The sequence below is a fragment of the Phaethon aethereus genome (assembly GCF_964289735.1).
Source record: "Phaethon aethereus genome assembly, chromosome: 3".
NCBI classification, from domain to species: Eukaryota; Metazoa; Chordata; class Aves; order Phaethontiformes; family Phaethontidae; genus Phaethon; species Phaethon aethereus.
Window position 1 is genome coordinate 63,797,716 of NC_138576.1, and position 13,045 is coordinate 63,810,760.

Consider the following 13,045-nt stretch of genomic DNA (forward strand, 5'->3'; position numbering starts at 1 on the left):
TTGAGTTTTCCTCGTCATCTGCAGAGCTGATAATCTTAGAGCCTTTCCACTGACAATAGGTCAACTACTGGTGTAACACCTCTTGCTGTGCCTAGTCAGGACTACTGCTGCTGTTGGCCAGCATTAGTTGTTCCACATTGTTCCAGCTGAACACTTGTGCAATTTGTGTGGATAATATCTACATGACTGGAGTCATTCACGCTCATGATAAAGCTTTGATTCAAAGCCTTAAAAACTAAGCTGCAATTACATGGTATAGTGCACTCTGCTATCCCAGAACATTGTCAAATGCTTTACCTCTAAGCTTACTGTTTTTTTTGAAGCTTCTTTATTAAGCGTTGAAGAAAGGAGAGGAAAAAAAAAGGGGGGGGAAGCTTTAGTATTTTGCAGTAAAATATTTTTGAGACTAAAATTTAAGCTAGTGAGACTAATGTTAACAAAGCAAAAGGCTTGAATGTAATGAATCAATGGAAGCTCCCAGTTCTTCCTTTATTATAGATGGACATAGTATACCAGGTAAGGACCTGGACCATGTTTTTTCCTTGTGTATATATAGGAAATTTGAGAGCAGAACTGGTTTGTAGTAGAGATGTGGGCAGCATTTGCAGTATAGAATTATAGAATCATTAAGGTTGGAAAAGACCTTCGAGATCATCAAGTCCAACCATCAACCCAACACCACCATGCCCACTAAACCATGTCCTGAAGTGCCCTGTCTACGTGTTTTTTGAACACCTCCAGTGATGGTGATTCCACCATCTCCCTGGGCAGCCTGTTTCAATGTTTGACCACTCTCAGTAAATTTTTCATAATATCCAGTCTAAACCTGCCCTGGCACAACTTGAGGCTGTTTGCTGTGTTTTTGGAAACCTCATAGCGTCACAAGTATTACTTGCAGGAAACACAAGTTGCACTATTGCAGCAAATAGCATTGCCATTTTGTAGTATTTCCTACCCAAAAGAACATTTATATGCCTCGGTGAACATAATCCTTTTATATTTTTGCTAGTTGGAGTTAATTATGTTCATGGAAGTGTAAAACTGAAAATCTGGAATACAACACAAAACTGGGATTTTGTAACATTTGGTGCCAAAATCTCAGGAATTATTTGTGAGAACTTTAGTGAGGATTTACCCATTTTCCTTGGGAAGTATTATAATGCTACTACTTTGGAGTGGGGTTTATTTAGATTTTATTTTTACATTAATTTGGTGTCACAATTAAATTCCTGCTTTTTAAACATGCATTACCTACACTGAATCTCCATGAGGGAATATTAATAGTCCATTTAGTGGCACTGCAATGTGTTTTTATTACAAGGATGCCTTAGGTGCATAAGTCTCATAGGTCATGTAGCTATTTGAAAATATGGGAATAAAGCTCTTGCAGATAAAGTAGGTGTGGCTTTTGTTTGTTTTAAAGCATGATTGTGGTTACATGTCAGAGGACATTCTACTGTTTGATCTTAGTAACAGGGCCTGGTGGGAGTAGAGAAGCAATATATCATCAACCTGAAATAAAATCAGAATCATTAAAGTTTGAAAAGGCCTTTAAGATCATCAAGTCCAACTGTTAACCCAACACCACCAGGCCCACTAAACCATGTCCTGAAGTGTCACGTCCATACATTTTTTTTGAACGCCTCCAGTGATCGTGACTCCACCACTTCCCAGGGCAGCCTGTTCCAATGTTTGACTATTCAGTAAAGAAATTTTTCCTAGTATCTAGTCTAAACCTCCCCTGATGTTCTCAAGTTGACTTTTTAAAAACAAATGACTGAATTTGTAATTTCCAAACAATACATAAGTTAGAAGGACAATAACAGGTTTTTCTCTCTCCACTGATTTTGCTGGGCTTTGACATCTTGCATCTGACATGCTACCTACCTAGCTGTGCAAGTGCTCTTATCTAGGTGATATTTCATATGGAAGATTTCAAAGGTCCAGAACACTTTACATGGAAGATAATACTGTTGATACTGACTTAACAGAAAATGTTGTTGATACTGCACATGTTAATATGCTGTTAAAAAAAAAGGTAAGTACAGAGCTCCACAGTTGTGTTCATTCTTGACAGCTTAATGGAGGCTTAACGGAGAGTTGCACCTTTCTATCCGTTGTAGTGTATCTGGGTGCATTGATAACACCAGATTTTTTTTTTCCTTATCCTTTTATTATTTTTCTTCTTCCCCTGTCAAGTCAAAGAAAGATTTGAACTCAAAAAGTACTTACTTCTCTGCTAGACATTGCATTGAATAAGATTCCAGACTTGTCTCATTCAGAATTCTAGGCCAAAGTTTCATCAGGTCCAGTCTGTAATTCTTACTTTTCATGAATGCTATATATGTAATATTTTTAATATTGATTAATAGGTTTTACGACAACTTGTACTTCACAAATCCAGAATGATACCTGAATTTCAATTTTTGGAGTGCATAGCATTGCTTTCTTACTGTCTTTATTAACTGCTTAGTGAACAAAATTGTATAGTGAAGTGTTATTTGTTAAAACCAGTACAAATAGTTTTTATTTGCTCAAGTGCTCACAGTCTTTAAAAAAGTAGTCTTGAGAAATAATTAGGTGCATTTTAAAAATGAGATGAATTTTTGCCACATCACAACATGATTCAGGTATTGTACTCAAAAGACTGACCTGGCAGCTTTTGCTGATGGGGGAGGAGGAAAAAGCAGAGATGCTTTGTGTAGGCATGTATGTAAAGTTATTGAAGTATTGCTTGAAAGCAATTTTTCCTCAGAAAACAATGACTGGGAAAGTGAGATATACTTTCTCTCCTACCCATACCTCCCCAAGTACTTCTGAATAAGAAAGTCTGCATTATTACAGTGCCTTCTCTTTCAGGACTTTTGCCAAAACTACCTTATTATATTCTACGCTTGAGTAGCCATCATGAGCACATTGTTGACTTTCCTGGACTCTTTAATTACTGTATATGCATTCATAATATATACACTTTTCCTAAAGAGTTTCTGGACCAAATTCAATAGTTAATGAGGTTGAAAGGAATCTTTCCCTGTTATTTGAGCAGGCATTAGATCTTGCCCTAAAATGCTGGGCAAGGACAATATGGTGCATGTTTGGTAACTTTCATGCATTCACAATCCAGAATAAACATGGCCATAGTTTCTGGTCAGTGTAAGACACTGTGGTCAGTCTAATGTGACATCCCACAGTTGCTTACCACGGTATGGACCAACATCTAGTATGAACTGGGTACTAGGAAGTGGGAAAAGGTTTTCCTGCCTAAGAAAATTATAGGTATTACTTAAGGGCCATGCCTTCTGTTTGTAGTCTGTGGTCAATGGCAAAACTTTGCTTTACCATCTTAGAACAACCTAGGAGGAAGGAAGAAGTGGAGCAAAGAAAGTTTTCTATAAAACTGATATATGTGTAACCATAAACATCTTAATTTTTTGTTTGTGAGAAAGAAATATATCATAATGTCTACATTAAATAGCTTCATAAGAAATGAAATACACATGCCCAGTCTTGAGAATATTCATGTTCATTCACCAGTAATTAATTGCAAATAACATAACTACTTGTGTGAGTGAAAACTTGTGAACGCAGTTAAATCACCTTCCTAAGCTGCATGTTTATCAATTTCAGTACAATTATATAGCATTATATGAGGACTTTCAAAACCATTTACCTTCTTTTCCTTCCTGTCCCACAGGTACTCTGTGTCTGTATGTTAACGACAATCCTAGGATGTATATTTGGCCTGAAGCCTAGCTGTTCAAAAGATGGTAATTAATATACCTTTTATTTAAAAGTATTTCTTTTTTTCCTTCTTGTAAATTAAATTTGATATTATCAGAATGCCACCCTTTCTTGCTGCAGGAAGAGGATTGGATGCATTCCTTGAAGCGGTTTCGGTTAGAGGGAAATGAAAATAACCAGGAAATAAACCTCAGGTGTACTCAGTACTTCTGTGTACTCACTTGAGAAGTAAACTGATCCTGGCACTCAGTGTCTGGTCTGGCAGCTTCCATGTATCCCAACTGTCACTGTGGTGATGTCACATGGCTGGCTTTTCTCAGTTCACTATAAAAAAAAAAAAACCAACCCCAACAATTTCTATTTCATGTTGTCCTGGAACATTTGTTTTTCATCTTTTCCAGTCAATTATGAAGGGGGAAAAAAAAGTTATTTTTTTACTGGTTAGAATTGTAGTCTGAAAACATTCCTTGTGGAATTCCTCTGGCTGTTTTCTGTCCTGAAAAATATGTGGTTTTTTCAATGGTGAGGTTTCTTCAGGTAGAAGATTATGAAAGATATTTTAAGAAATCAAACTTCACTTTGGGAACAACTATCTAGAATAATTTTAAAGTTGATCTGTTTAACAAACAGTCCTACAATGATTTTTAACTAAAATTCGGTTTAATTTCCTGCTAGAATCTGTTTAGGTTTTTTCTCATTGTATTAGAGCTTTGCAATATTGGCTCGTTATTATCTCATTTTCCTAATATCACACACCTCAAGATTCTTGAGAAGAGGAGTCAAATGATGAAGGGTTTAGCTCAGTCCCTTCTGGTGATTGCACAGGGTGAAACAGGCTGACTAACCACTTAAGTGTTGTTAATGCTTCACAACACCAGTTTCTTTTTTTTTTTTCCCAGGGAACCCCAGTCTAGTGGAAGAATGCTATGCCCCTTCTTTAACATTAAAACCAAACAAAAATTAAGCCAGTGAGCAGTATACTCAAGTTCATATCTCCTGTGTCGGTTTGGAACAGCCCTTCCTGTGTCTTGAGATAGTACCTTAGCCATGGTACAGCGGGATGTGGAACTGGGGCTTCTTCAGTTCCTCTGATTTGTATGAAGACAGTCATTCAAGCAGGACATGAGCATGGGAGAGTTGCAAGCATAGCCAGTGCAGTCTAGATTCTAATTAATGTTTAATTATTTCTGGAAAGTGAAACATTGTCAGCTGTGAAAATGAAGATCAGTGTTCTCTGCAAAAGCATTTCGCTGTTTTAGGGCACCCATGTTAAAAACCCAGGTTCAGATTTCCTCCGATGCAGATCTTCCGTTATCTGAATGACTGTACTTGTATCTTCCGGTGATACAAAAAGTCAGGGACAGTCACAACTAGAATTGTAGTGTTTTGTTTCACTTGTTTCTGCCAATAATGAAACACCATGTTCCTGCTAGAATAGAACCCTCTGTTCAATATGATGACAAAATATTTTTTGTTCAATAAGAGAAAATAAACATTTAGTTGGATCAAGACTTCCCTCTTCCTTTGGCTGTCACTGGTTTTGCAGCCCTCCTGTAAGTTGGGGAATGACCACCTGTGTCGTTCCACATGCTGACCTTATTCATTTCTTTTGCATGTTGATTGATTTGGGCTCAGCCACTGACATCTAACGCTATCCAATATTACAGTGAAAACCTGCAAAGGTCGTTGCTTTGAAAGGACCTTTGGAAGCTGTCGTTGTGATAGAGATTGTGTCAAGCTTGGAAACTGCTGCTTAGATTACCAGGAAACATGTATACAACCAGGTAAGGATGGAAAAAAAAGCTGTGGGGGCAACTTCTCCTGTGATGTGGGACAGCTCTGCATATGTGAGTGCTGTTGTGGTCAGGTGGCCGTAACCCTGACTTCTTTCAAATGGCTGCGAGTGCAGGAGGTGGGCTGCTGAACAGCAGGGTGGTTCTGATGCCAGCGGTCTCCCTCCCTTTGTGCCCCCTCCGTCGCAGCCATGGGTGGAGTTGCAGTGGTGATGGTGCTACTGGGGACTCCTGTGGAAATATCAGGGTTCTGCTGCGGCTGTTGTTGCGCACAAAGCAAGCTTGTGTTTTACCCAGCTGGACTACGCAGGAGCTGACATAGCCGGTAGGCTGGCCTTCCCATGGCTCCTGTGGGGAGAGAGGCTGCGAGGGACCGTGCTGCTGCCCTCCCCCTTGGAAAGAGGAGGAACAACTGCAACTTGAGGTCTCAGCCAGCCTTTCATTCTCTGTCCGGCCATGAGAGAACAGTGACCTGCATTGTCCCTAGCATCAGGGACAACTCCCACGTTCTCAGGCAAGCCAGGAACAGGAGCGCATTCTGCATATTGTGACTTTCTGTCGTGGCCAGTGTGAAAAAGGAGGACAGAGCAGCTCTGTGAAAGCTGCCATCTCTCCCTACCCAGATACTCAGGCCCTCTGCCCTGTTCTCCCCAGCTTGAGTGTGAAGCCAGGGTCATGTGGTAGCCTTTGGGACAAGGCAGGATGATAAAACAGATTGTACTGGTGGAGAATGATTCTGTAGTGAGAAGCAGTTCTCCTAATTTGCCAGAATGCAAAGGTCAGATAGGCAAAGGTATGAAAAGTACCATGAAGAAATTTTACAGGGAAAGATGTTCATGTGGGTGGTAACGCTAAGGACAGAACTTGACTGTCTTCTCTAATGTAGTTTTGCCTTAAAGCTTCATATGCAGCATTCTTTTTGGTTAACTATTTTTCTTCTCACTCCTCCTCTTTACATGTATTTCTAAAATTTATCACTGTAGTCTCAACCTGAAATTGAAAATCCCAATATCGACTTTTAAAACAAAATGATTAAACTGCGTTTAGATCCCTGCTTCAACTGACTATTATTGAAAGGTCCTTTGAATTGCATAAAGCTTTTTGCGTGGGATTTACTCCTCACTTTGTTCCATTACATTACTCTCCCTCAGTTTAAAGCATTCTTTAAAAACAAACTGGAGAGTCTGTCTTAGTACTAAGAATGGGAATTCATTGCTTGGTGTTGGTTTTTTTAAATTAATTAGCTTAACATCAGTGGAGAATCAAATTTTAATTTCCCAATAGTATCATGTAACTAGAACCATAATAGATTCTTCTACCTCTCACAAAAGTAAAGATCTACTGACATTGGTGGAATTACTGAAAGTTCAGTATTCCTGAAAGTAAGATTAACCTCCTGAGAAAGCTTTTAGGGATCTCTAATCGCCAGTCATGTATGAAGATTGCATACTGACTGTCTTCTACTCAAACGTTTAGCTTTGGCTTCTTTATTTTGAGTATTCACTCAGTTGGTAAATTCATTCATACTAATCCTCATTGACTGCAAAGGATCTACTTGTGTTTACAACTGATAACAACTCAAACTTACAGGAATATTCCGTTCAGAAAAATCAGTATGCTTCAGGGAAGTTTGGGGGTTTTTGGGGGCAGTTTTTTGGGAGCTTCTTTATAGTATGCATTTATCAGACTAAACCCACACAAATCACCATATTTAAGGAGGTCTGTAAAAAGGATTCTTTCCACTGGCATCTTCTGATCTGTGATATTTCTAACCATATGCTGCATAATTGTATTGAGCTTGCTATACACTTGGATTATTTAGCTATGGGTGTTTCTATTTTCCAAAGTGCCAAAGACTGTGATATTATGCATGCATGAGATACCCTAAGACTGTTGTTTGAGTGAGTACACATTTGAGACTGAACTTAACACTCAGTTTAGTAATTCTGCACTTAACGCTAGTATTTCATTGCACTGTCCTTCTCTCTTGTCTGTTTTTAGCCCATATATGGATCTGCAATAAATTCAGGTGTGGAGAGAAGAGGCGACCAGAATATCATTGTTCCTGTTCAGATGATTGTGTGGAAAATAAAGATTGCTGTGTCAATTATCACGCTGTTTGTAAAGGTAAAGATCCTCAACAGATTCCTACAGTCTCTCTTATGTGTACCCATATTTATATGAAAGGAGCAAGGACATAATGTAATTTTAAAAGCATACAATAAAATGAAAAAACTTGCAGTTATCAATACGAATGTACTGTCTTAAAAAATAAATTGCACTCATTTGTTTTAAGGAGAGGCAAGCTGGGTTGAAGAAGAGTGTGAGGACATTACTGAACCTCAGTGTCCAAAAGGGTGAGGATATTGTATACTTGCATAACTCTGCTCTTTGCTTATGTTTCATTTTTGAGATTATTTTCCCTACTGTGCCTTGCTGGGACCTGCTTGCCTTTCTTATCCACAGTAAAAGCAGCTCCAGACAGAGAAGGACACCTTGTTCAGCCAGCATTTGGTAGCGCTTACTAACAGATCAGGTTGCTGTACCCCAGCAGCACTCATGTATCCCAGCACTTGCTTGACTTGCAAGATATGCCTATTCCTGAACCCTGCTGTGTCTCACAAATGTGTGTGCTCTGGGCAGCTCTGCCTTGTGCCAGCCTCATTATTGTCCTGTGTGTGCCCCAGTACCCACTGTCCCAAATATTTTCGGAGCCACCCAGCAATCTCAGACTCCTAAGACTGCCCGTCTCCCTCGTCACTTCTAAAGATCTTTCCACTTCCTTGCCTGTTCCAGCCCCAGAGCCGCAAAATGTGGCAGTTCACTGTCCCAGTTTCACCAGCAGTGGGACAGCATTATTTGCAAGCTGTCTGAACTACTTTCTTTAAAAGGTGTGAAATGCCATGAGATCCTTGTATTCTCTGGCTCAGCTCCACCCTGGGCCCGCTCCTGCAAGTTATGTATACACTGTGTGAGAAATGACTCATCTAGTTTATGGCATCAGCACTTGGTCTCAAATAGTACAGCAAAGCTCCCAGCCAGGAAAAAAGCCTGCATTTCTTGTAACGTTTTTGCTGTGGGATCTTCAAATTAACTTCAAAGTTAAAGTTGACTGCAAACTATAACTGAATGTTAAGTTACTAATAGAAGTGGCTTAAACATTCTTGATTGAAAAGTGTTCCACTGGATAATAGTTTGTTGGAATGAGTTGAATTCAGTTATGTTCTTGTCTGAAAAGTGTCAAAAAAGATCAAAACTATTTTAATTTTGATGACTTTGAAATTACAGTGTGCTAGGGATATTTTTAGTAAAGTAAAAACATTTCATTTTGTTCTTATGTCATTACTTTTTTTTGACTTCAGATATTTAAATCGTGCTATATTTATTCATTGGAGTTAAAATATTGTCAAATAAAATACATTTCCTTTTGGAATATTTTTATATCAAACAAGCACTTTTCATTCTGATTTGGAGCAATAACAAATGCTGACACTTCAGAACCTTCTTCAAGACAGAAATTGGACCTTCTGTCCAGCTTGGAGTCCAAGTCCCGGATAAGCCCCCACATAGAAGGGTGGTAGCCAGGCAGTTCTGGAATCTTTTGTCACTAACTCCTGTTCTGAGGCCAGGGGCCATTCAGGATTGTGTACTGGGAACTGACTCTAGGATGCAGATTTCCCTAATGCAAGATTAGGAAGTATTTACCCCCAAGGAGTGGATAGACAAGGAAGAGCCTTGTGCAGATCTGAAGTCAAGGTTAATGGCATGAATGCTGTACAGCAACTCCTGTTGGTTAACTTGTTTTTAGGGTTTTTTGTTTGTTATTTGTGTCAGCACACGAAAGGGATGCGTAGTTACTCTACTAAAATTGTTTTAATCCTGGCAAAACCAGAAATGTTGCAATAAAACCCAGCCCAGGAAAGGGTGATGTGTGGTCAACAGTGTTGACTTGAAGGCTCATCTCAGACTATTAGCACAAAAGCCTCTCTCAAAACTAACAACTCTGTAAACAATCCACTTATTCCTATGGTGGGGTAGGCAGGAGTGCAGGTGACTTTAGCTCACTGCTCATTTTGAGGCCTCAGGATATCAGTTCTGGTTATGTGAATATTAATACAGGATGTTTTGTGGGTTCAAACTGCTGTTTTTATTCTGTTTCAGTTTTATTTGGATTTGCTTTTGTGGTGCAGAATAGACAAAAGTCAATGCAGTGTTCAATGAGGTGCTTAATCTGAGAAATCCCACTGATTTCTATGACACTGATCAAATGCTTAAAATTAAGTACACACCTAAGTCCGTTGAAGACTCGGTCCTATGCTATTTAATAGGATTATAAAGTTAATGGGCTATAAGATTGCAGGAGCGATCTATTCCCTCCCACTGTTCTAAGAGTGAAATAATGCTCTGAGAATTCAGACCTACTTAAGCAGTTTATCCTAGTGCTTAGCTAGATGGTTTAGTATCTTTTGGTGTACTTTAAGCTGATTACTGTTTGTTCTGTCTTCATTGAGCTGGAAGAGCAACTGACTCCTTTCCTCTTTGCAGATCTCTCCTGTATACCTGAAGATTGCTATTATGCCTCCTGTGGAGGCTTTTATGTACCTTTAGTGGAAAAGAAAGCTTTAGTTCTTACTTTTGATAGCTGTGTATGGGCAGTAGCGTGTATGTGCCATAGGAACTTTTCCGTGTAGTATGCTTAACTTTTCAAGGGGACTTTCTTTTCTTTTTTCCTTCTATTTTTTTTTTTTTCTTTTAATTGTGGTCTAACTTGCCTGCGGTGAGGCAGGTCAGCTTGGCAGTGTGGTCTGCAGTTCTGGGCTCTCGATCGTCCAGACTGGTGAACCTGCTAGACCACAGCAAGCCTGTGTTGCCTGCGTTATGTTTCCATACAAGCCAGTTTATAGGAGGGGATAATTACCACTGCATTTCCTTCAGTTTGGAGTCAGGATGTGACTGTGGTGTGCATATTTATCCAAGAGCTGTGAAACACCCTTGTCATGCTGTTTGGACACAGCCAGCATGAATCACTAGCAGGGCCAAAACTTGAGCCTCCTGGGCTGGCTTGCTCATGGCAGCACATTTTTGAAGTAGCAAATGTAACCTTCGCTACCGACAGGAAAAAGTCATGGTAATCGCTGATGTATCTCAGAACTGAGTTCAGGTTAGTTTGTCTGAGGATTTTACTGGAGCTGTTCCAAAGAGAGTGCAGCTCAACATGGTCTGTCACGCTTTGCTTCCCTGAGCATAGGGTAGACCACTAACTGTATGAGTCTCAGCATGTGTAGAGTATGAGAAGTGAAATGACCTGTCTCCCTAGTTGTGGCAATGGTCTGTTTTGACAAGTTTAATTTTACATGTGTGAAGGGGTCCGTAGCTGAATTTGCAGACAACAAAAACATGTACTTAACAGTTGGTTTACTTGTAAATGCCAAACCAGAAACAGTTGCGTAAAGTCCCTTTCTAAGGAGTTGTTTTAAAATTGGGTGGTTTGGTTTTTGGTTTTGGGTGGGTTTTTTTTTGTTGTTGTTGTTAGGTTGTCAGTAAGTAATATTCAACAATCTTTGCTTCCAAGTTCATATTTTATTGCAGGAAACTTTGCAGTGAAGATTTTTAGACCTCTGCATTGGAGGGAGTCAATTTGTTGGCGGGGGGAGTGGAGAAGGTATTTGCAAAAGTTGTAAAGATCAGAATCTGTGGTGCAAAAAATACTTCTAATATGGGCGAAGGTAGTACATGAAGTTTCCCTACTCTGTTCTGCCAAGGGACTTTAGTCTTGGTCTGAAGATCATTCATCTCTTGCTTCTGACTAACTGCTGCTACTAAGATTTTCAAAAGATGGTGTAAAATATACCACATAAATAAAAACTAGGCTACAAACATACATCTTACAAATACATCTTAATGTTTTATTCTGTCTGGGGTGTAGGGTCGGCTATGTAATGGTTCTGACTAATGAAATCCTTTTGGCTGAACCATTGTCCAAATTATTGATTAAAATTTTCTTAGGATAGACATGTTCTGGTTGCCTGACTAATCTTCAGTTTAATATAGTCACATGTGTTTGACTGAAATAAGGCTTATACATGTTTCACTGGTAAATGGCTGCTTGGATTTTTTTTGTGGGGTACCTCACTAAAGAAATTGTGAACACTTTATAAATAGTATTTGTCTTCTATCCTCACTGTTTTATTTTGGGAAACTCAAGTGCAACAAAATTAAAAAAAAAAAATTCATTTTACAATTTATAAACATAAAAAGGAGAAATGAGCTTGCAATTGGCATGTAAAGCATGTTCAATTCTTTTATGTGAATCTGTATTTTCAGTGGTCGTTGGTGCACTGCAGTGATTTTTTTTTTGCAGTCTCATGTGTCCTCATATCTGTAGGTCAAACATAGGGTATTTTTTCTTCAAGGAAGCAGTGACTGATGACTGTTCCAGTCTATGATGCAATGTTTTAAGTACTTACAGTTAGAGAGAGACTGTTTGAACAGAGATGAAGCTGGGAACAAATCAGGGCTGGAAAACATAAGTCCTTTGGAGACTGGAAGGGGAGAATTTATTTTTGCTAGTTCCAGTGAAATCAGTTTCTGAATTTGTCTGTCAAGTTCCAGGCAGAAATACCGTTACAGTGTTCCAGTTGTAGGGCGACATTTTTCAGATTGGAGATTGGTAGTACTTCTGGTACAGTTACCAAGTTCTTCTTGGTTAGGTGACCTTTATGAGATGAAAGGAGAAATGTGTGTTATAGTTGCTGATTTAACATATCCGGTACATTAGCCTTTTTTACAGTTTTGTGCACTGCGTAAGTAAAAAGATACATTCCTTTTTTTCAGCTAGATTAAAGGTTGTTCAGGAGCAAAGTCACTAAGGGAAATCCATGGCTGCACATTGCCTTTTCTCTTTCCCTGTTCTTGCCTCGGGGTTGGAGGGGCTCAGTGTTGCTCTGGTGGGACTGATTTCAAGAGAAGGAGTACCAAATCTACCAGTAGGATTATGTTAGCATCTTGGCTTGTTCTTTATTTTATGGGTGTTTGGGAAATCAGGCCTTGTCATGATTTCCCTGTGTATGCCCTACTGCAATCCTCAGCCTCTTCGGGCAGGGTTGCTCCACCAGCCCACGAGCAGAGTGCCCAGACGGCCAGCCTGCAAACCTTCCTGCTTAGGAAGACTTACCTCCTTGGCCTGGTTTGTAGTTCCATAATGAACATCCCCACGATTTGGGGGAAACTTTCTTGAACTAAGAGATAGGAAATTATTTCTCAGAGTCTGTCTTTTCTGTTTGTTCAGATTTACCACATCTCCAGTGTTACTGTTTTCATTGGATGGCTTCAGAGCAGAATATTTGCAGACTTGGGGTGAACTTCTACCTGTTATTAGCAAATTACGTAAGTAGTTTCTTTCTCTGAGCAATATCGTAATGTCTTACCTGAAAAATCCATAGATGGAGCTATGCTTACTCTTTAAAATCCTCACTCTTCTTCCATGGAAATTGAAGTTGTTGCCCTACATA

The 13,045-nt window shown here is 39.3% G+C and overlaps 1 protein-coding gene across 1 annotated transcript in view; it reads left to right on the forward strand.

The window, feature by feature from the left end:
* The window catches only part of ENPP1 (ectonucleotide pyrophosphatase/phosphodiesterase 1), a gene marked incomplete at both ends in the record, with an annotated part of 56,721 nt that overhangs the window by 12,072 nt on the left and 31,604 nt on the right, over nucleotides 1-13,045 (forward strand). The window contains 5 exons of the mRNA XM_081997778.1: nucleotides 3,695-3,767; nucleotides 5,409-5,525; nucleotides 7,536-7,661; nucleotides 7,831-7,891; nucleotides 12,823-12,920. Coding sequence (XP_081853904.1) covers nucleotides 3,695-3,767; nucleotides 5,409-5,525; nucleotides 7,536-7,661; nucleotides 7,831-7,891; nucleotides 12,823-12,920 — 475 coding nt within the window. The remainder of the gene's footprint in view (nucleotides 1-3,694; nucleotides 3,768-5,408; nucleotides 5,526-7,535; nucleotides 7,662-7,830; nucleotides 7,892-12,822; nucleotides 12,921-13,045) is intronic.